The 24,740-nt window shown below is 40.0% G+C and overlaps 1 protein-coding gene across 2 annotated transcripts in view; it reads right to left on the bottom strand.

Moving 5' to 3' along the window:
* rock1 (Rho-associated, coiled-coil containing protein kinase 1) overlaps positions 1 to 6,237 on the bottom strand; it is a 32,002-nt gene extending 25,765 nt beyond the window's left edge. For both annotated transcript variants that reach the window (XM_053329867.1, XM_053329868.1), the window contains exon 1: positions 5,397 to 6,237. In XM_053329867.1, coding sequence (XP_053185842.1) covers positions 5,397 to 5,489 — 93 coding nt within the window. In that variant the 5' untranslated portion in view covers positions 5,490 to 6,237. The remainder of the gene's footprint in view (positions 1 to 5,396) is intronic.
* Between the last annotated feature and the right edge of the window lie 18,503 nt (positions 6,238 to 24,740).

Below are 24,740 nucleotides of genomic sequence, written 5' to 3'. Positions count from 1 at the left end.
AGGCAGCTCCATCGCAGGCTGCACCCATGTAAACACAATATGTGATCACGCAACTGAATGAAGCCATTTAAAAAGCACTGAAATACCTCACTGCAGACTTTAAGGTACAAATTTAAATGTAAGGAGACGTCTGGGATGCATCAATTCTGAAAAACTTTGGAAGCTCATCAGTGAGAGTTACTATGCACTTGGTCTGTAGTCCTGCTGTATATAATATCTACTGACAGGAAATCCCACTTACCTAGAAAGCCTGCATATCTAACAAGTCTACTGGATAAACTGCAGTGACAGTGAACCCAGGGGTGGCAAAACAGGGGGCATTCCATTTCCTTATGAGGTCCCATCGAGCAGGAATCACTGTCACAAACGCTTTCATGTCAAAATATAATTGAGTTATTTCAACAGTGAAGAGCGCTCACGTGTTTCCACTGAATGAGCTCTGGAGTCTAAAGCAAAAAACACAAGTCTTTCTTTTTTCTTTTCCTTTCCTTGCACCGCACAGGATTTCTGACCTTACCTGAACAAATAAACCATCTTATTAAAAACATTGACTCAGTTCACATCGACCATCTTCAACGGATAATGGGTCGCAGAGTCCTTTTTTTAAGTGGGACATAGTAAGTGGATTTTAGCCTTTACTAAATAAGATCAAAAAAAGCATGAGGAGGCTGTAAAGTTCAGTGGGTAAATCAAAGGAAAAAAGCCCTCCATTATTAAAAGAGTGGATCATTTTAGTATGCATTCCTGCACATAATCAGTCAGTTGAGGGAATGCGGAGCTACAAATAGCTCGGCCAATTGTTTTTCCCCATAGCCGAATAGCTGAGGAGAGCAGTTTACAACTGACAGCCCTGAACCTTTCTGACAATAGGCGGTCGGATCAAACGCTGACTATAACCATTACTACAAATATGTGTTTTTCAACTTGAGATGGGATTCATCATCAGGGAGCCGGCCCCAGTGGTTTTCCCAGCGTTTTTAGCCAATAACCAACAAACCTTTAGATAATGTTTACAAAAATCTCTTATTTTTAAAAACTTTACTCAGACTGATTGTGCTGCTTCCAGGTAGCGAGCTTTAAAAAAGCAACTTGCAGGGACTTGAAACATACTTCAAGTTAATCCACTACCATGAAAATGTAACTAGTGAGTGCTACTTAACTGGTTATTTTACTGGTTTGTGTTTGACATTGTTTTTATTGAAGGGTTATGTTTTTAGTTGGACAATGATAATGTGCTGTATACCTGTAGAATTCTTGTATAGTGGGTTTTTCGGCTATTCTCCTTCACACCGTTCTGTATTCATCATTACTATGTATTTTGTATTACATAATAAACAAACAAACAAAATTTAGTCACTTATTTTTTCCATCAAAGTTATATGATGTAGCTGTGAGCGGGGAACATTTGCAAATAAAGTGTTGGTGTATTGGTGTATAATGATTGCTCTGGCATCAATCTGGATTCCTGTAGGAGTTTCCAAATCTGTCACTGTTGGCAGCCACTTCGCCATGTGACAACAACAAGGCTGGGCAACACGACAACATAAAATCATCACAATATTATCACACATTCGCCTCAGCTATCACAAACTCATCTTCACAAGTGCTCTTCATGCTAAAATCTTAATTATACGTTAAAAAAGTTGTCATGCTTTCTTAAACTGTCACAACTAAACGTACAGCAAAAAAAGTCAACTGAGATATTTCACAGGTTTTAAAAACACAAAAACCACCAGTAGAGTCATTTATAGAGTGACAGTGAGTCATCTCGTGCTTTGCTCTAAATTAATTAGTACAGAAAATGAGGTTGGATAATTTAATTGTACTGTTTCCAGGTTGTATGCTAAAGTAAATGTTACAGAGCACACCCTGTAAAAGTGCATTCATTATCTTGACTTGATATTCAGCAAACGCTCAGCAACAAACCTGGTCCGCTGACCCACATGCAGACATAATTTCCCTAAAAACTGTGCAGATCTGTCACTAAGTCTTGAATCAACAGTGACTGTAGCTGCATTATCAGTGTAGACAACACCTTAAAGGCAGGAATTGCTCATTAAAGACAAAGGTCACAGGCAAGGCAGGAATTGACTGTACTCTGGTTGTTACTTCATCATTCACAGATCTACTATGCCAGGCTACTTTAACACATACATACTGAAATTATCCATCTAATGACTCTGAAGACTCGATTTTAGATGGCTGTGAGTGGGGACTGTCCCTGTCCCAGCACAACTCTTCGTGAACAGCATCTTTAGACTCTGGATTTGCTATGTGACAGTTTCTTTTGAATGCCAAAGCTCAGGTGTAGGTGTCAGGGAGTCAACCACACTTGGAAAATGGAAATCATGCCGCATGCTAACTAAGAGTGGCAATGTGGCCATCATTTAAGCGAAAGAACAAATAAGTTAAAATTAGCATATAATCTTCATAATAGCCATTCTTATCCCATTGATTCTTTGCCGCACAACAACACTGATTAGTTATAATGGCTTAAGTAGTAATAAACACCTCTCTCACTGACATCGTTGTGGGAAGAAATCTAATTTGAACGCAAATACTCGCAGATATTGACCTGCAAATATCATTTAACACACTGATTATCCCATTCATTCGACGAAAGCTCTTCGGCACGCAGTTTTCCACATCTAAACAAGTTCATGTATAGCCTTCACACAGTCAATCAGCGTCTACAAATCTGGTTTACTGGCCTTGCCGTTTCCTGTAATTATTTTTATTACAGATTTAGAGTCCAAATAACAGATGAAAGAAGGATCAAAACACAGAGAAGCTAATGCACCCCAAGTGTAAAAGTAAGACACAATAATATACATATGTGTGTGTGTGTGTATATATACCTCAATAGAGGCAAAGCCCATGCTAAACAAGTTCCAACATATCAACGCAACCATTTAAATTTACCAAATGATAAACGTACTCTACCACTGAAGGCATATTCAGTATTTTAACATCCTATTTCCCGTGTACTGATGTTCAGCGACTCAAACTAAAATGAGGATGTTTGAGGAAGGCGTACGCTTTGAAAAATATAATTTGATGGCAGCTATCAGTCGCCACAGACAGAAAAACATATCAATTCTAGTGCCCTTAATGTCAGCGAGCTTTCCCATCACAATGTCAGGAATTCTGTCTGTACAGATTGGCTCTTTATAGGCCTGCCGAGAGCACAATGATTGGGGAGGGGGGCAGCCCAATCAAGATAAGGCACTCTTCTCTCCAAGCAGGATTTATTTAGGGGGGTAAAGATAAGGGGTGACAGAGCTCGAGCTGAGTGGTAAGGTGCAGAGCCAAATGTCACCGTCACACAACGCAGGCCAGGCCTCTATGGGAAGAAAAGTAGAAACACAACAGTGCTCAACGCTGGAGATGGAAAGCAGTGCCAGCTCAAGACTCAGGTACAGAAACATGGCCAGTAAAAGGCTTGCATTGTGTATTCTGATGGAGCCTATTACTCATAGCCGAGCATGTTGGCTGCTTTATGAGTTAAATGTCCTGATTCACGGCCTTCAGAAACATGAGTCTTCAGTCCACATAATTTTGGTTTATGGGTAGAGAGCAGAGCCCACACCCAGCTACCTCAGAGCAGCCTCTCTCCAGACGTGCAGAATGGCTTTGGGACACGCAGGGAACTCCAGGCCAGTCAAAGACAAGAGGTTATTTGATTAGCATGGAATTTTATTAAGCTGTGGGTGGAGTTGCATGGTGGCAGAGAGAGCCTCGGCAAAAGGCCTCCATTCATTGATCAAGGGAGATTGCAGAGACGGGGAAAAAAGAGGAACAACACCCTTGTGTGTGTGGCTGCCAGCAGGAACAGTCCCCACAGCTTTTTGCCATTAAAAATGCAGAGCATGTGCACTTTTAGGTGAGTTTAATTGGCTCTTTCTGCAACAGGATGGGAGGTCACAGGGACTAAGCAAGTTTTCTTTTCAAGAGACAGCTATCTACAGAAGCCTTTACACAAATATTCCATGTTGGATGTGTGGGTGGGATTTAAGGACAAGCCCCCTTTCCCAAAAAACAGATTCTGTGATGTCCCTGAGACAGGCTGCCTGCTACAACACCCATATCATCCAAACAAGACACAGGGGTCATTAATTAAAGACTATAACCTTACATGCACAACACATGAATGAACTATAATGAAACTACTGTATACACAGATCCATGGCTACCATTTATTCCTTGCTACTTCAAAAAAGTGAACCCTAAGTGAGTACGCCTGTTTTCAAAATATAAGTACCAAAACATTGGTACCAAGGTCAGTCCCTGGAAATTCAGGCCAGGTTTTTCCATCCAATTACCCACATGAATATTCAGTTTAAGCACACTATACATCTGAGTGCAACTGCCCTTGTGAGTCACTGAGGGCCAAATCCTTGTGAAAACATTCAGTGCCACTATCACCAAAGCCACAGCGCTCTCGATATCAACAAATACTTGACACAACAACATCCCCATGGCATCCGCTCTATGGTGAGTCAGTTCCTGGGATTGCTGCATGTAATAAAAAACTATGAAGGTGTTGCTTTAGGGTGTAGCACGTGGCAGCAGACGCACTTTTTCCCTTCTAGGCTGGAGAGTCACTTCATGAGTTGTCACCTCATAAGACAGGAAGCAGCCAGGTCGATCTCCAGCCAACAGGTGTATACTGATGCAGCTGGAGGCCTGCAGGTTAGAACAGGCTTGCAGGCAGCCTATCACTTCAAATGAAGCTTAGATAAGTAAATCTAGACAAAACAGCACAGAGCACTCCTAACCACACACTTGCAATTGATCTAAAGGGGGGAAACACTAATGACATCCCATATCATTATCAGATTGCAGGAGGTGGCAAGGAAACCAATCCACTTGATCATATTTAATAATGTAACATATCACTACTGATGTGAGTTAAACCGCCCAAATAACCTGAAACCTTATCTGATGTCGTCTGTCAGTCAAATTTAGACACCACTGCTTTTTTAATTTGTTTGTCTCCTTTAAGGAAATCTAGTTATTGGGTACTGAGAGTGCACCGCTGTGGAAATTAAACACAAACCCTGCTGCTTGCAATTACAGATTAATTGTTTTTGGCTGCCCGTTCATATTATATTTGAGTGCAGAATAACACAGCTCAACCTGCTGATTGTTTTGTTTTCCTTAACGCTTAAAATACATTATATGTGTATATATATGTCTATGTCTACATGCACATATTTGAACTTGACTAGGTGTGTGAGCCAAAGTACCCAGTCAGCGTTACTTTCAACACATTTCTTCTACGACAATTGAGACGACTTGTTGGTCTCGGAAAGAATTTCTGCTCCAAGGAGTAGACTGATCCCGACTGGCTAACTCGCTAGCCGCCTAGCCTAACCAGCAAGCTACAAACTTACCAGAAGACAATCCGTATTTATTTCTGACTTTGGGTCCTTCAACATGGCATCGATTTTTCCAAATCGAGCCCCCAGACTTTCTCCAGCAGACATTTTTGCTGTTGAACTCAGTCCCGGTGTTGGGTTATGGACAAAAAAAGCTCACTGGCGAGACAGAAGGCTGGCTAGCTAGCTTTTAGCAGCCAGCGGTAGCTAGCTAGCCAAATTGTTCTTTCTTCGTGTGAACTTTCCGCCTCCACTTCAAAGAAAACACATCGTTCTCCTCAGGCTTTCACAGACGATGAAACGTTTCTGGTTGCGTTGAATGTACAAAAGCCACATTTCCAGTGTCGAAAGATGTTTCCCAGTATGAGTGGCAAATAACTTCAGTGGCAGAAGATAAATGCGGCGACAGATTAGTCAGCCTCCGCAGGATGCCGCAGAGGATAAGGGCTTAAAATGTTGCTGCATCCAAACAAAAGGCAACTTAAACTTCAATGTAGCGTCTGTTCGTAAAAGCACAGTTTGTGGAGAGGGTTAGTCCGGGCCTCTTCCCATACCTGTGCCAGGCCCTTGCAGAAAACGACAAAACGAATCTGACAGCTCAAAAGTAGAAGTGGTGGGAAAAAAACTTCTGCTTCTTCCAAATTTCGATGAGTTGAAACACGGAGTCGTTTGAGCGTTTAACGGCAGTCCTTCCGCCGCAGCCGGGTGCACTGTCACTGACTGTCGGCTGCTCGTCGTCCAAATGGCTTTATCTCTCACATCGAAGGCAAACAAATTGGATTTTGATGTATGTTAGTTTTTGAGGGGGGGAAACAGCAGACGATGCCCGATTTTCTCCCACAGGCTGGCCAACATGTCCGCCTTCCTGTTCAAACACCCCTGAGAAGCAACTTCAAAATGTCAAGTACTGCGCATGCGCCTTGCTGAGACGCGTTCAAAGAGTTCAGACTGGTGGTGGAAACATGTTGCTGTACCTAAATGTTACACGGTATACTTTTTATTTCACTGAAAAGTTCCTCTGACAAGTTAAACAAAATGAAAATGATAATACAAATTACTCATCTTTTCATTTCCATAATTTCAAATGTTGTTACTAGCTTATGTACAGGGTTGGGAAGGTTAGTTTGGACATGTAAGAAGTTACAGATTACTTACTACCCTATTTAAAATGTAGTAAGTAACTTAACTATTTTAATTAATTAATCAAAGTAATGTAACTTGTTATTTCATTACTTTTTGATTACTTTTCTATTTCTCTAACAAATGTTTTCAGCTGCTGGGGTAAGTGTACTTGTTAAGCCCACCAACATCTAAGTTCAGGTGTTTTTCATGGATAGCCTACTAACATGGTTAATAAGGGAAATCATTTCTTATAAAGCAAGGTTTATCTTGCATTTGAAAATGTATGCAGTAGTTCATGTAGATTTTGGATTATAAAATAAAGGTATTTTATGAAAAAAGTCTGGTATTGGCTTAAATGGTACTGTGACATCGTTTAAGCCCACGTAATGATTTATTTACAAAATATTAAAAATGATTGATTTCAAAGAATTTAAAAACAGCAATATATGTTTTCAGTAACATGTTAAATACAAGGAAAATAGGGGGGGGAAACTCTCCTCCTGATCAAAATCTTAAAAGTCTGACTTCAGATGTAATCCCCTTTGTAACCATCAACATTTTCATGAGTAACTGTAATTTAATTACATTTTTCCCTCAGTAAGTGTAACAGACTGCAGTTACATTTACTTTACAATTAAATCACGTAACGCTATTACATGTAACTAGTTACCACCAACAGTGGTTAACAGTCTACAGAAATTAATTAATTAATAAGCCTATTCTATTCTGTTCTATTCTATTCTATTCTATTTGAATGCCTGTGTTTAGTCTATAGAAATATATTCTATTCAATTCTATCTATTATAATATAATTGAATAGAATACGATAGAATATTCTGTAATTAACATCACTCATTATAATATTACATTGAGTAAATTGTCTTAGTCCTGAACCATAATATGTTTATGCTATATTATTATATGCAGAGCAGTGTACTCTACTCAGCAGGGCTTGATTAATTCACCAGAGGGTCCTGGGGCAAAAGTGAGCTGTCGGGCCTCTCTTCAGCTAACCACTTACCCTGTCTCTGTATTATAACTGTAAAAAATAATAATTAAAGTTGCAAGCACTCTTGGCCCTTGCACATTGGAGCATGTAACAGTCAAAGTGCTATCATTGTGGATCAACATGATGCAATTACCAGAGGGCAACTGTTGAACATATACATTTTCATGACTAATGGATATTGCATGTAGGAGACACTTCCTGTGTCCAGTATATGGTGCTTGGAAACACACATTAAATGTAAATTATGTTGCTGCATATCAAATGTAGATGTTATGTAAACAAAGGAAGTTTGGAACATAAGGCTTCACTTCCTGTCAACAGTAGGTGGTGCTATATAATTAACTACCACCTAATGTAGCAATACATTTAGTGAGAGTCCCCTGACATGGTCATGAATATCAGATGTTGCACGTAGGAATTAAATATCATTGCCTGTGTCCATTAAGTGTCGCTAGAGAACACTCAATGAACATGTTGCCATGTATCATGTGAGGACCACACAAGGTCAATTTCATGTTTTTGTCACATAAGTGGTACTATGATTATGACTCAATATGTGCATACAGATGTCTTCACTCCTGGACTCTTATGCAGCATATGAAAGTTCGGGTAGATTGGACAATGTAAAGTAAAATTACAACAGGTTCCTCTGTCACTTTAAAGTGTTGCACTTTGGATTTGTGGATGTTTTGAGATTTCACTAGTTAGATTTGAGGTGGACCTGTTCAATCCATGGGTTTACAAAAGCTCCATACCTGTAGTGCCTCAAATGTTGTGTTGTCACATGACCTATATAACATTATCATGTATAGTATCGACTATTCCTTCACAATTTAATGTCATTAGTCTAAGGGTTATACCAACAGAATTACAAATTAATTCAATAAACCCTCAAGGTGGAGTTCAAAAAAGTTTGTTTAAAATATGGAAAAAATGTCTGAAATGATAAGAATAATGTGTGTAATTTTAAATATCGGAGCAACTTTATTCTGACTAGTTTGGGTGCGCTGTGGAACCCACTGAAACCACATGCAGTCGGTTGCTGTATATTTTGCCAGTCTTCACGGGTTCTGACGTGTGACTGGTTTCATGTGTTTCCAAGCATGCCTAGCATTTCATGGCAAATAATAAATAAATAAAACTCAAAAGCTTCATAATTGGCATCATCAAGATCTTACAACTTAGCTTACCAAATTTTAGGTGGATCTGGTTAACCTGCTAATAGTCTGTTAAAGTGTAGGACCTATAACTTCCTATTGCCAGTAAGTGGATACATACATATATACCTGGGGCCTGTAGGCCTGATGAAGCCCCAGGGCAGTTGCAGGCTTGCTGTCATCTTCCATTAATCCATGGGATACCATTGTTGATCAAACTGGTTCTGGGCCTAAATTAAATAACTTTATGCCATTCTATTCCATATTATGAAAAAAAAATGTTTCTATATAGGCTACTGTCTGTCAGTCTGTTTGTTTGTCTCAATATAGTGAAAGGAAGGGGAAAAGGGAAGAAAGAAAATTAATTACTAATAAACTGTGTGTATTTATGTAAGAGTCATGGTTGGTCAAACTTTTAAATAATCATAATCTTTTGTTCCCTTTTTCAGCAAGGCTCTTGTTGTGTGCTGCTGTTTATTACGCATGTCACCCAATAGGGGGCGACGTTCTACAATGTATGGTAAAAAGTCAATAGTATCCAGAAACTTGAAAAAAGCCCATGATCTTGACTTTTACAGGGTTTATTGAACCTGCTGTCAAGTGCTTCCCAGGGAATGTCTGTCAGTCTATTTTTATATCAGGTTAACGGCTGAGGGTGTACTCTACTTTTTGTAAATACTGATGATAATGGTTTGTGCAACCTAGTCAATATGAAGGCTGTTGAATATAATGCAGATCTGCCAACAGAGGGAGATATTTGAACCTGAAACCTATAGTTGGAGAAATCAGGTAGAGAATCAGGTATAAGCCTATGGGCCTATATCTAAAAATTAAATGATAATATTTTTGTTATAGCTATAAAGTATACATGTATGCATCTTTGAATCGTGTTTACAGTCCACAGAAATGATTCAACCTGTAATAATCCCTTGTGTATATTTCTGAAGCTTATTGTGTTGCTATTCAGTGTAAGTACATTGAGAGCCACTAAACCATAGTCAAATTCCTTGTATGTATAAACGCACTTGGCCAATAAAGATATATGTATGTGTATGCATGCATTAAGGGTATGTATGCATGTATGTATGTATGCATGCATGTATGTATGTATGTATGTATGTAAATAATTGCGTATGTACTATAATGTGTGCATGCATGTAATGTAGGCTACAATACATCAACAAATGAATGATCCATTCATTTTGCACATTTTGCAAAAGTTTGAAAGCATGTTTATTTTTCATGTTGTTTATTTATAATCAGTTACTTTAAACCATTTCCCAGCATTCAATTATTTTCCTCTTTTACCATTTTCTTTTGCCTCATCCATTGTGAGGTAGTCTATTTCTAGCATGTTTTTAAAATCAACTCCCAAAAAAGTGTAAGCTCATTCAAGCTGTTGTCGTGATGTGTTTACATTTGTAATGGATTTGTTTCGGGTGTCTTCCTTTGTGTTTTCCAGCCTCCCACTAGAGCAACAAGCTGATCTGAACAACTTCTTCCGTTCAAGTGAACCAAACGGTACGTACAGTAATTTCCTGACGTCACTTGGCGGCTCCGTCACTGTGCGCGGAGCGGCTGCAGAGCGGATCAGAGCCGAGTGGAGCAGCGGTGGTGGTGTTGCAGCAGCCGGGGACGCAAATTTAACTACAGACCCGATTCTGCATCGACATGACCCTGTAACGCATTTCCGCGTGGAAAAAAAGGTAAGCACGCATTGGGACTTTGTGTTTTTTGGTATCTTCGCGTCCACACACCTGTTAAAAATGCCGTACGAAGGCACAGTGGTGATCATGAACGGGATTACTTTGGTAGGGTTAACGCTCCCCGGGTCACTTCACGGCTGCTTGGTGACGATCCGTCAGCGAGGCTAAAACAGAGGCATAAAGTTTGTTTCATTATTTAATTTGCTCGCAAATTCAACCTGCTGGTAGGCAAAGTGTACCCGTTTTTATAAGAGGGGGTGTTTATGACATCAGGCAATAATCAATTAAAAGCTAAGGAAACTCTTTCTGTAAACCAGTGTGATTGCTCGGATACAATGGATGCATCTCTGGTGTTTAATGTTGATTTTAATGTATGTACTGTAATACATTTGCACAGACAATAACGCCTTGCCTAATGTCGTGGCTGTCAGCGATGCTCTGCCGTACTTGCGTGTGTAACCGTCTTATATCTAATAGTCAATTAGTCTTTTAATTAACGTATATTTCCGTGTCATGTCAGTGTCTGTGTGGCACTTTAGCCTTTTCAACCTGAGGCAGAAAAGCAGCCTAAAGAAATTAGATTATAGATCACCAGGCAATTAATTTATCTCATGAGTAATTAAAGAATCATAGATGTCCCGCCTCAAAGTGCAGTTAAGGTTAATCTGACTACAGTTTCATTTTACACTCCTGTTGCTTAATCATTGTTAATAAAGTCATGTCAAGTATATCTGGAACCAGGCTGAAAATGTACACGTTGGTCTGTTGAATACTGTTACAGTTGCCTAAGGCACAGTGTTGAAAACAGGCTTCAGCAGCTTAGATAAACTCACATCAGATAAGAGTGACCAGGAGATGTAGTTGGTGGTTTGTCATTGTAATTACAGGCAAACCAGTCTGTCTTGACTACATCTAATCTGCCATTCCTCATGTTTCATGTCCCAAAGGTTGCATTCCTCATGTCTCCCCAGCCCCCCTTTTTGTACTTTCAGAATGTCATTTACAGCTAATGACAATTACATGCACATCACAAGATCCTACAAACTACAACAGAGAATGTTCATTTAAGCAGATGCTGCTGTGCTGCATTTTTTTCTCAAACACTGTCTCTTTTAATGAAAGTAGCATTTATGGAGCAGTATTTTCTCCATGCATATAACAATTCACTTTTACAGTTTTACAATCGGAGACCACAGAATGTATGCAAGATTGGAAATATTGCTTAAAAGACAGATTTGTGATTCCTGATCACCCTGGTAATGTTCTGCAACTATGCATCCTATAAAACATTATTATCTATCACAGAGAAACATCCTTTGAAGTCACACAGGTAGACTACAAGTACCTGTATAGAATCGTGTGAGTACATGCTCTGTATGAGCCGTGCCAATTGTGAATTTTTTGGGTGGCCTGTCTCGTGTAGAGCACGCGCAGCCTCGTCACAGAGGGCAAGGGCCAGAGGGGTCAGGGGGCTCTGAACGCTGACCATCTGGCCCTTGGGGGGCTGGTTTCCTCACTGGCTGCCTTTGTTCCCTGCGAACAATTGGGACTTAATCTGGGAGGAGATAAGTAAAGCCCCCGTGACACCACTCCTGCACCCGGACAGGTTTCTCTCTTTAGCCTTGAAGGAGACATCTTCTTTCCTGTGCTGCTTTGTAAAGCTCTTGAGTTGGTTAGATTTGGTGGTGGGCATTGTCTTTTTGTGATTGTGGCATCTTAATTTTTTATTTTTCTGATAAGCTCCGGTAATACAGTTTACTGAGTTGGATATAGTTGTGAAAAAAAGAAAGCTTGATCATTAACATGTACCCAGAAACTAATCTATGAATAACCCATATGAACTAAGATGGGATACACAAACTACAAATGAAGAACATTATAGTTATGATTAATTTCTGTCCCCTCTCAAAATATGTTCCATTTAAAATAATGACACACCTTTTCAGCATGCTGAAAATACTGTTTTGTAAACCTTTTATCTTGCTATGATAATGGCTCCTCTCTATTTTTTGCCCAAGCTCTCATTGGTTTTATAGTGAAGAAAACCTGCTGTGAGGCAGAGGTCTTTCCAAAAAATGCAACATGACATTTATCACATGAAAAGTCAGACCAAGCTGTGGATAATTGACTATTCACATCCATTTGTACATGAGGCAATTGTCACCAGGGTAACAGATTGATTTATTTTCTCTTATTATTCTCCAGTTATCATTTTTGCTCTCCTTTTTCTGTTTATGCCTTCTGTCTGCTCAGTTTGTCCTTGATGCATCTGTTTATCTTGCAGCAGAAAATAGGATATGGCCATTTGACAGCCAGCTTTTTATTCACACGTTCTTTATTTTTTTCCTCTCTGTTATGACTAAGCAGTGTGTGATGGATCACTTGGATGTGTATTTTGTGTCATAACAAAAAGGCATACATAGTGATTGATTACCAATCCAGTCAATAACACAGAGGTTTCAGTTTCTTCTGTAGCCTCAGCCAGCTCTAGGAACATATCATTTCAATTATTGATCTATGAGGCAAAATCTTTTTACACTGAACACTCTCACAAATCATTTGCATTAGATCGCAAGCCAGACAGATGCTTCTCATGATCCTTTCAGAGGTACTTATTCGTGATGGGCTTTTCTGATCAGGAGTACAGATGGTATAAGGGATACAATCCCAACTAGAGGGATCAGTGCTATTGTTTCACACTTTTTTGACTGTGATGTGGCCACACCAAAAAGACAGGTGGTCCTTAAAGTAATCATCATTGTTCAAACTGCTAAGGCAGCAGTCAGCACCCGCTTTTAGAGTTCCCTTGTGCTCTATCTTTATGTGGACATGGATATTATTATGTCATTAATACGGATGACACACAGTGATCTGAGCAAAGCTAATTACTAAACAAATGTCTATACAAACTACAAAACAACATATAGATATTATGGATGCATGCTAGTACTTAGCAAGGTATTTTATTATATAAATGTTTGTTTATATAAACAGATAGAATTCAGCAGCAAGGTCTTCGTACTGTATATCAGACTGTTCAGTATCTATTTACAAGAAACATCAGAATTTAAAAAAGCATCCTACTGCTGATCTGCAGAGCTATATGTGTTGTGCATGGATGCTTGTAAAGTTTTACCTTGTCCTTTTTATTGAGGGTCAAGAATGCTAGGAACACTGTGTCCAAATGAAAGCGAAAAAATATTCACTGACTGTAATGCCAGTATCAGCGTTGGACGTTTTATTTTATCCATCAGTTAATTGAGGTTCATGTAGCTGGGGCTTGACTTATCTGCTGTGATTCATTCATCCACGCTCTGACAATTGTTAGATATATTTATTATTCTTGCTTCGTGCTATTTTGTCCACATTATGGCCATAGAATAAAATGCTTCAAAATGTCTAAGGTGGTCATTTTCTCCTGCCTTGGCCTTTCAAGTGACCAAACCTCTTCAAAAATGCAGCATGAAAGATGAGGGAGGTAAAGCATAGATAAGGTCTTGAGAGGAGTAAGGGAGACTGAAAAGGGAAAGAGATGGGAGGCTAAAACAGATGTGGGAGTGATGAAGAATGAAACAAGGCAGCTGGATGCAGGCAGCAAGTGAGAAACAGGGCAACATTTTTAGCTTGGCAAGCCTCAGATTCAAGGCCGGCCGGTTTTAATGAACGAACAGAGGGAGATTGTGCAGGGTGCAGCGAAATGCAAAAGTAACTGTATATATACTGTATGAAGGTGTATGACACAGTCGACAATTGGATCATTAAAGCCAATCTCACAAAGGCCTGTGCCCCTCCCCCGGTTGAAAGGAGATGTCAAAGGTCTGTGACCTCTTCCATTTATGTGCATTGATCCCTCTGGTGGGGGTGGGGCCTCTTCCTTAAAGCCCCCTACCATCAGCTGTTATGTCTTATTTTCACTTACAGTAAGCAGGGCAGTTATTTTATTTCTTATATTTTAATGATTATTTATTTGTTTATTTTAATTTTAATTTTGATCCATTGTGTTTATTTGTCTTTACCTTCATTACACAGACTAGATTGACTTGATTTCTTTCAGTGTGCTCTTGGTTAGGGGTGAAATGATAAGTCAATTATTTAATAAGTCATTAAAGAAAATTAATTGACTCTGGTAAAATGTGAGGAACATTCACAAATAATTTCTATTCATAGACCAAACAGATTAATTGATAATGGAAAATAAATATTTAGTTGCAGCCCTGCTATTGACCCATAATCCAGAACTCAGCTGAGGAAGGAAAAGAAACAATATTTTAGATGTAAGACAGATTATGAAACAAAATTGACAAGTAAAAATAATTTTGTGTCCTCTTTATAAGCCTAATAATTGCTGTAACGTTCTAAAGTTGCAGTTTGATTCTATTATATACACATCCTTGTGCGATTTCTTGTGTAGTTAAAGCTATGATAAATATTCAGTCAAAGTATAGTGCATGCTAATTAGTATTTTAGATGGAGTTCATTTGAGTGTACAGTTGTAATGTATATTTCATTGAGCAAACAGCAGTGGTGAACCTCTCCGATGCAATCAAGAGAGCATTTTTATTTTTTCAATCTACGATTCATTGCAAAAGCTACAACACAGTATTTTCATCACAGACCCTTTCATTTTTGTTCTTTCTACTGAGATGTTGCACAGGTTCAAGCCTCATAACTCTGTTGACATACACAACAGCATTATCTGAGGATGCTGTAGCAGTTAATTTACTGTGTGACTTTATTCTGGGTAAATAACAGTCATTCCTTAAAAGTCTGACCATGAATTTGTGCTGTTGGGTGTGAGTCTCCTTCACACCCCGGTGTTTATGGCCTGCTCAGAAGTGAAAGGTTGTGTGGACAGACTCAGCTACAATGTGCCTTTCTTTCTCACAGCACCAGAATGTTAGCCTGGGTAAACCCATGCTCTCATTCCAGCAAGATTCTATTTTGCTCAGAAAGTTAGCATGGCCACCAAGACAAAATTTTCGCCTGAGATAGGGAGCCAATCACAGAATGGGGGGGCGGGCTCAAGGCGATGACGACCATAGAGCAACTCTGTTTACATCCAGCATGGCGGCCACAGAGTTACAGCAACCGGTCGAAGCAGCAGTAGATTGTGTGATAAATAAATTGGAAGGCAAGTTCACTAGAAAATAGAACAAAAACTTGAGCTACATGATTTTCCCTTCATAAAAAGGATGTGTTCGCACTGCTCCATACAGGCGTCTATAGTTGATATGATTGGCTGTAAGTTTGTCCAGTAGCGTACAGAAGTATTTAATCGACATTTTTTTACCCCGCATCAAATATGAGAAAATGAACGGTTTCTCACCAGACCCTACCTCAATCTCACATGAGATTGAGATGCTGTCTGGTATTAGCCAGGCTACCAGAATGTAGCTTTTAATGACAAATGAAAGGAAGTTGCAGTCAGGAAGGTAGGACATGCAATACATAGGAGTACAGCCAAAAAGGACTGGCCTGAACATCCTGCTCTTTGTTTACTAGGGGGGTTTTGGATGCTTATTGTGTGTGTGTGTGTGTGTGTGTGTGTGTGTGTGTGTGTGTGTGTGTGTGTGTGTGTGTGTGTGTGTGTGTGTGTGTGTGTGTGTGTGTACTGTCTGTGTCTGTACACTTCTAGATGGCACTTCCTGTTGTCCTGTTAGTTATCTCAGATTAAGACATGCAGGACAGGTTCTTATCTGTCAACACATACAGACTGACTAACCAACTGATTCAATAGCCTATAACCTTAGTCTATTGAAACCTTCCATCTCTGTAATATTCTATATTTATATGCTTATTCCTATTCATACAACTCATCATGGCACTTTAGCAAAATATTTTGCACAGGTATCTAAATAAAAAGCTAAAATAAACGCCAGAAGTGAAAGCCTCTTCTTCAGAGATCAAAGTTGAAATAACTCACTGAGAGAAATGAGTTGAACTTATCTAGACATGCCCCCACATCATCTGTCAGGGAGCGTGTCCATGGCAAAGTCAAAGGGTTGTCATTAAGCACAGGTGTGTGTGCATGCGTGTGTGTGTGTGTGCGTTTGTGTGCATGTGAGTGCACGTGTGTGTATTCGTGGGGGAGTAATGGCATGTCAAGGTGAAGGAGGAATTTCAGTCTTTTGTTCCTTGCATTGAACTCTTTGAATTAGCAGCAGCAATAAACAAACAAGCTTAATAATCCTGACACCAGACTGAGTCCTTGCATCTCGCATTGCATCACAGCAGGGTTAAGGCATGAAGTGCTTATCTCGAGTCTGCAGTGTTCCTCCATTTTTTAATATATTTTTTTAGATCAACCTCTTGGATTTTTGTGGGCTCCATTACAGCAGTGCAAGCTTGTGAAGAGTAAAGTGTGCATACGGCTCCATGGAGAGCACTTAGTAATAATATCCTCATTCTTGCCATTGAAACCTGGAAAGCATCCAGCTGAGAATCCCGTCTCGCACAGTTCTGTTATGGAACAGTGTGTTCTCACATGATGTTCCGCTGTATCCCCCCCCACACACACACACACACCCCACACTGCACAGATGCCAACCCCAGTGGAACAGTACCTCCAACAAGACATTACTGCTTGCATCTTTCATGTTGTTTTTAAAGAATACAGTCTGTGCTGTACAACTGGCTGCATCGATGCATAATAACCTGAAGGAAAGTTAATAGTTTTTAGGTTTAGGATTCCATTGTTTTGGCTTTTGCACACTTCTTTTTTTTTTCAAAGATAAACATTTGAATAACAGCATCAGTTTTCCATGTCTTCATTAATGTGTCAGTTAAACACACCTGGGATCATCCTCAGCGTTGAGTATTGTATTTTCACTGTGCTTCTTATCTGTAACAGACCCACTTAACATTTTCTGAATTGCTCTATTATTGAATACATTCTAACTGTAGTGGTATACTAAGATACTATGAGGGGGAAATGTGCTTTTGTGCAAAACAAAAAAGACAACTATTTACCACATATATGATACAAAATACTTCTACTTCTTTCAAAATATGCCTTTCTTTCCCACTCCTTCTGAGTTGTGTGGTGTTTTCAGTTTCTAATGTCTTTTGGGTTAAACAAAGGTGAGAATGAAAAAAGCAGTGGGCATAGCAAATAACCATTACTGCCAAATAGCAAATAACCATTACCGCCAAATAGACATTCTCTCTCTCTCTCTCTCTCTCTCTCTCTCTCTCTCTCTCTCTCTCTCTCTCTCTCTCTCTCTCTCTCTCTCTCTCTCTCTCTCTCTCTCTCTCTCTCTCTCTCTGTTCATATTGAAGCACAAGGTCACTGTGTGTTGATGCTGCCAGGGTTTGTGGGGGAGAGGGCTGTCTGTAGCAGAAGGCTTTTCCATAGGCTGTCACAGATTGTCCAAGGCTACGGTGACCAAGACCCAGCCCTCTGCTGCGAGGACTCAACGTTCCTCTGTGGCAGGGTGAGGTCATTCTCTCTCTATCTCTCCCTCACTCTCTATCTCTCTCTTTTCATTCTCTCTGTGTGAAGTTGTGCAATTTCACCTCAAGCACAAGCAGGAGGAAAATAAGGGGGAAAAAACACAGAGAAAGCATACTGTAGATTATGAAGAATCCCTTATGGATTTTCTATGTAGCTCTGTGACTTGCTGATAAAATCAATCGCATTTAAACGCACATTAGCATTTTCCATCAAACTAATTCAGTGAAGCCATATCTACCAGTTGTGAGATTAGCTGGGCATTTGTAACCTGTCAATTTAAACCATGACCAAGAAGAAAACAGAGCTGCTTGTAAGTGTGCTTTATAAGAAGCACGGCCACATATGGTTCATGCAACAGCCATGTAGTCTTTCATTTACTTCCATACAGAGCTGCAACAATTAGTGATTCATCGTTAATTTGAATAATTTTCCTTTTCATATTGGCTAGGCAATTGCATATCTTAACATTTTAGACTGTTATTAAAAAAAACTAACAATTTGACCTATGATTAATTGTGAATGCCATCGTTTGATGATGATGAATACAAATGATGGCGGTCACTAAATATTTTAATGAATAGGAAAATGAATGTTAATCATATGCTATGACCCTCCTAAGCACCTGATCTCAACCCAGTTGAATATTAAAAGAGGATTTTGGAGTGACTTTTTTGTTAACCCTCTCCACCACCATCATCTAAAGACACAAAATGAGGTAATATCTTCTGTAAGAACAGTGTTCATCTCTCCAGTAGGCCTCTCTCTCTCTCTCTCTCTCTCTCTCTCTCTCTCTCTCTCTCTCAACCCATGTTTTGGTGCAACAATAATAAGTAGGTACATTTTACTTTCAAAAATCCTCATTAACCCCATCACATAGGCAGAAAAGATATAAGGAACACATTTGAAGTTGAAACATTTTCTTTTTTTTATCGAATTTTCCAGATCTTTGCGCCTGAGTAGTTTATTAACCACCACTCCTGCCTGGTACGACATATTGTCTAAGCAGCCCTGTCTTACTGCCAGTTGGTAAAATATCCCGTCTCTTAGAGGGATCAGCACAAGATGAAGTTGCACTGGCCCTGAATAGGTTTACTGTCACTTTTTCTCATCAGCAAGGTTTGTGTGTGGGGTCAAGCCCTCAACAAAGGATGGCTCACGGCCCATTGTGCCATAAGACAAAAAGAGTCCTGCTGATGCTGTAGCTCTTGCTGCAGCAAGGACGACTGATGAGATTTAAGTGTGGGTCTTGTCACTGAGGGCAACTTGGTGCTTATTAATCGTGAGTGTGGGGGGTAAGGGTGAGGAGGGGCTTGTGTAACGGGGGTGGGGTGCTGCTGATGCAGCAGTGCCGCCTAGGGTCAGGAAGGGAGACATGATGGATACAGCTGATTGCCCGGTAAGGAAGTTTAGAGGGAAGGGGAGGAGGCTCCTTTCGTCAGGACATTGAGAAGCCTCTTTGTCACGGTGTCACTCAAATGGATTCAAGGTGGCCGAGACTTTTTTTTCAGGAAGGAAAAGAAAGGAGAGGTCCTATTGTGAAAGGTGGGTCTCTCTCTGGATGCCTGATAAACACAACAGACCTCTTTCTTATGTTCTCTCCATGAGAGCCCACTGCTCCTGCAAGGCTAAATTGAGTTAGTGTGTCATTTGTTTGAACATTTCAGGGAAGAAGGTTGAGTGGATCCACTGTCTTTGTATCAATGTCTTTTATATTCCTTTATTAACAAAAAAGATGTAAAGCACCAACATTTTTTAGTGAAGATCCTTATAAAGACAATATATGTCATTATCTTTCACATCTTTAACACCTATGGCTAAAAGGCTTGAGTATGGAAAACTAGTCAAGTACTTAAAGCAGGCATTGACTATGAGTCATGCTCATTTAAATTACATTTAACACTATTTTTATTTATTAAAAGTTATTTTTCAGCTGCATCATGTTGAGAGAAAATTGATAGTTCCTAATAGTTACCTAGAAAGATATTGGAAATTTGGGACTATGGGAAAAAAATTTTGGTACACTTTCAATTAAATAATTACAGTTAATTTCCAGCTTACAAGTCAACACTTATGAAGTTTCCAATAATAAATGAGCAATAATTAAATATTTACTTCCAAGAAACTTCCTGCAAGAAATTATTAGGAAAGTATGTTGAGAGGTGCCTCAGTGACCTAATGGTTAATTAATGTACCATATAACCACAGTTTGATTCCCAGCAAGACGACCCCTGTTTCATGTCACACACCCCTTTCCTTCCCATTGTCTTTTTCATCAAGATGACACATAAACCTCTTCTATTTACGAATGAAGGCTGCAAGATGTGGTTGAAAGACTTTTTAAAAAAATACTATTTTGTCACACATATTGTTTTGGTGTTAGCACTGTAGCTCAGGTATCATATTGGCAGAAAAATCAAAAAAAATGTGAATGACACCAAGCTGTTTTAGTGTGTTTACTGTTGGGTCATCACCTCAGTTTGATATGTAACGTGGAGGGAGGGTAGAGTGCAGCTCAGGTCAGCTCCTGGAAACGGAACCTGACCCTTCTGCTAAGTTCTGTCATCTGATAAGAGCCAATGTTTTGATAGTGCTGTCCCTCTCAATGTGATCCATGGCTCTCCGTTTACACCCCATTAATAAGGCTGTCTAAACAACAGTTTATGGCCAGGACAAGGCCTGGTCAACCATCATCAAAGATCTACTCTGGGATGAGCCATTAGGTGTGTGCCAGATGTTAGAAGAAGCTGAAAAAGCACACTAAATAGAAGTCCCAATTGGGAACATGACAAATGAGCAAATAAGTGATTTAATTTATCTAGCTTAATTTTTATGTCATGAGTTGAAGGATGTTTTTTTCCAGATTTAGAATAAAAATGTAAATTATTCGAAAATGGATTTCAATCAGTTAAAATCTTGCAACCGCTTTTTTTCTCCTTCCCTAATCTTGCCCTTTACCATTGACCGGTATTTGACCACAGCCAAGTGACAGGTTTACAGTATGAAATAGAACTCATAGTTGTCTTATACAATATGGCTTCACTGAATAAGTCCATAAATGCATTAGGGTCCTGTGTCTATCTCTGTTGTTCCGGCTTGGGTGAACTGGCGTTCAACCCGGCAGCGTTGTAAAATGCAGATTGGGTTCACTGACAGGGCTTCCATTTTATTACACAGTCATGAACAACATTGTAAACTGTCACTCATCCTTCACTTTCATTCACTTATTCTATCAGGGATAATGGCTGCGAAAGCAGATACCTCTGCTTGCTGGTCACATTATCAAAGAACTGACATTTTTTGGTGTGACATTTTTAAAGAATTTTGATGAGATTTACGACTGAGATGCCTATAATAAGCCCATCAGTCTAGATTTGGCATTAAGAGTTGTTTTTTGTTTTGTTTTCAAGATTTACAAAAGATAACATTTAGAGGGAAAAAAAGAGACCAGGTTCTTTGTGTTTTTTTTAAAGATTTTGTTGGCATAGACGCCTTTATTTAGCAGTAGACCGACAGGAAACGTGGGGGGGGGGGGGGTGACATGCAGGAAAGGACCTCCGTTTGGGCTTCGAACCGGGGTCAGCTGCGTATATGGCATGCGTTCTAACCACTCGACCACCTGCACGCCAAAGAGACCAGTTTCTGGAAAAATGATGATAACTGGAGAAAGGTAACATTCATTAACAGCACTATGAGAACAGAAAACATTTCAACTAGCTGTTGCTCAATTGTATTGCTCTGGCCAGCATTGCCACAAACTGTTGGGAAGTTGGGCAGCATTATTTAAGTTTTACCTTCTGATTAAAACTTTAAGATGATCACCATAAGGTTATTATTTTCATTATCAAATAACACATCGATTCATCTTTCAGTTAAGCAATTAATCACTTCACCCATAACATGTTAAAAAATTGTAAAATGTGAAAGAAAAGTCAGCTGGTACATTCAAGTAGCTTGTTTTGTTTGAATAACCATGCAAAACACAAAGATTTTTGGTGGTAGTTTTGCATGTGGGCGTCATTTGTTTAGTGTGCATGTGCCAGGTCAACCTGACCCAACGTGTTCAGCCAAGATTCGATTTCCTGGAAGCCAAACAACTTTCTCCTAAGTGCTGGCTTCCTGATCTCCTTTGGGGATATAGATATGGTAAAAATAACTCCTTAAAAAGACTTGTTACGACATCGCCAACTGGTTCAGCTGACCTTTCGTCTCTCATTATTCTCAAATTTTACAATGATGCACACATATCTGCCTCTACATTTGTCATCTCAAAGAAACAAATATTAACTTTCATTAAGTGTGAACCAGTGAATTTCAATAAATTGATTAATAAATCATTTCAGCTCTGGATTTATTTTGAAATATCAAAATCATATCTTTTCAGTCATATGCTGGAGTATTCCTTATATTATACTAAAATGTTACTGTAGTGTAATTCCACAGTGTTGTCCAGGCTACATTTAAATGGGCTTATTTAACATTTGTGCTGCATCAGTAATTTTTTTGGTAGGCCTTGGCCATTAAACGATGCTGGCCTTTGTCTGTGGCTGAGATTTAGTTTAAGGTTAAATGCCTTGCCCTTAAACTCATCCGCTAGGCCAGAGTGTGTGGCAAGGTCACCACTCCAATCAGCCTAGTGTTAACACAAAGGCTGCTTGTCCCCTAATGAATTAGCTCCACAGTTCCTCAGTGAGTCCCTCTAGTCCCTCGCAAGCCTTCCCAGCCCCGATGCCCTTTCACACGCACCCCCTAGCCTCTAATTTTAAAATGAGTTTTATAACTGGACAGTAAACTTCCAGTGGCTTAATGATGATGACTTCTTCATCTGCCCAAATGCTCCTTTTGTCCACCCCTCCTCATGCCTCAGACCCTGCCCCCGTTCCTTCTGGTCACACCAGGCCTTAAACCCTGGTTCACCCCACTTTATAGTTCCACAGATAATCCCCTAGAACACACACACACACACACACACACACACACACACACACACACACACATACACACACACACACACATGTGGATGCATGCACACTCACACAACACACACACACACACACACACACATACACACCCTCAGGCTATTATCTCCACTGAGCCCTGCTCTGTCTCCTTCTCCCTCTCTTTCTCTCTGTTGCTGCCGATTTCAGCAATGGCATTCAGCTGGAATGTTTGCCTTTGTTTGTGTGGCCCACTAGAAAGGCATGAATGACCTTAGCTCATCTGCTATCCTCACTAGCACCGATTTGCACTTCAGGGCTCAGCAGGTAGTCCAGAGGAGCGGGAGGACTGAGGGGGTTTCGAAGAAGGTTGTGGGGCTTTTATAAGGAAATTAGAGCTGTGGACTGCCACCCGGATAGTAAACAACAGTGCGAGTCCTCACACCCTTGGCGTCAGGTAGCCCATGTGAAGCGGGCAGAAAAGGGGATTCTGGTTGCGGGAATTTTCACATGCTGGCTGTTTCGTTTTCTTGTTTTGTTTTTTGACAGTTGAGCCGCAGGATTGTTTTCTTATTATAAGAGTCAGACGTGCTAATTAGCACCTCGGTCATTCTTTGTACTTCCTCCCCACCTGATACTCATTCCTCATCTCTCGATTTTCAGTTGAACCTCATCGGGAGAGGACCTTCATTTTTCCTACAGTGTCAGAGCCTCAACTTGTCACATTGTGTAATCAGAGCTGCCTCCCTAATGTGCCAGGTTTTTGTAGATTTAGATATTAGGTTATTTCATTAATGTCAGAGCATCAGCAATAACAAGTTTAGGTAAATGATTAGCCTTCAGCTCAGTCCAAGCTGCTCCATACAACCGCTGTGTGTTGGGCAGCTGCTGAGTCAGCTAAAACAAAGCTGCAACACTCCTCTGGGAATCCTAGAGAGGAAGAACCCTTCTCCCAAACCCCCCTCTGAAATTAAGAGTCCCAAGCCCATGATCTCCCAGAGCTGGTCACATGACTTGTCTATCCTCAGGTGGCTGTGGTAAAGATACTTCCCCTTTTGTCAGGGACTTTAGCAGGAGCTCAATGCAGTGGTGAAGGATGGGTTCGGGGGCGGGCAACCATTCAATACACTGTCCTTTGTTTTTTTGCACAGTGTCTTTTGAGGCTAAAGAAAATGCTGGGTTTACTCATTATCTCCATCTTAAATGGGCTTTTTAAGACCCGCCATGTCAAAGTCAGGGGCTTAGACATAAATCACACTGACAGCTCTTTTCCACCGGTTGAACTTGTGGCTGCGCTGGTATTGCTGCAGATGGATCATTTGTAGAGATTTCATTCTACAAAGAGAGATTTCACTTTTTTACACCTGATAGCCGCAGTTTGTTATCACTTCAGAAAGTCAAATGTAATCGAAGGCTGCACTTTATACTCACTGACATTTACCCTGTGTGGTCTAAATCTGCAATAGCCAGACAAATTTCACAGTCAAACTCAAGCCCAATGTTTAGACAAATGTGGCTGATTGAGAGAAATGAGCGCATGAAAGCACAGTGAGGACTAATGGAAGCCCTGATTGGGTCGTGTGGCGGTTTACAGCTGTCCCTCACACTGACTTTGCCCTAATATAACCATTGGAGAGGAGGTGAGAAGAGCTGCACACGACTTGATTAAAACAACTGTTGACTGTGTCTGTGGTAATGAACTGGAACACCAGTCACACGGCTCAGTGAAGCAAGAAACCATGAGCCAGTAAAGTGAGGTGTTGATAATGAGAGTATTTAATTTATACAACAGTTTTAACAACTGATGCCATCGTTCAAACATCTCTTGCCATTTTTATTTTGTTTTAAGTATGCATTTACTCATGTTTTCAAAATTTATAAATTTCATTGACATGTTTGTGATCATTTCTAACCCAAACTTTTAATCTAATCAACTTTCTGAGGAGAAATTTGGGAATTAAAGTAAGAGCTAAACTGT

Source organism: Scomber japonicus, chromosome 12, assembly GCF_027409825.1.
Source record: "Scomber japonicus isolate fScoJap1 chromosome 12, fScoJap1.pri, whole genome shotgun sequence".
NCBI classification, from domain to species: domain Eukaryota; kingdom Metazoa; phylum Chordata; class Actinopteri; order Scombriformes; family Scombridae; genus Scomber; species Scomber japonicus.
This window is presented reverse-complemented; position numbering and strand designations above follow the sequence as displayed.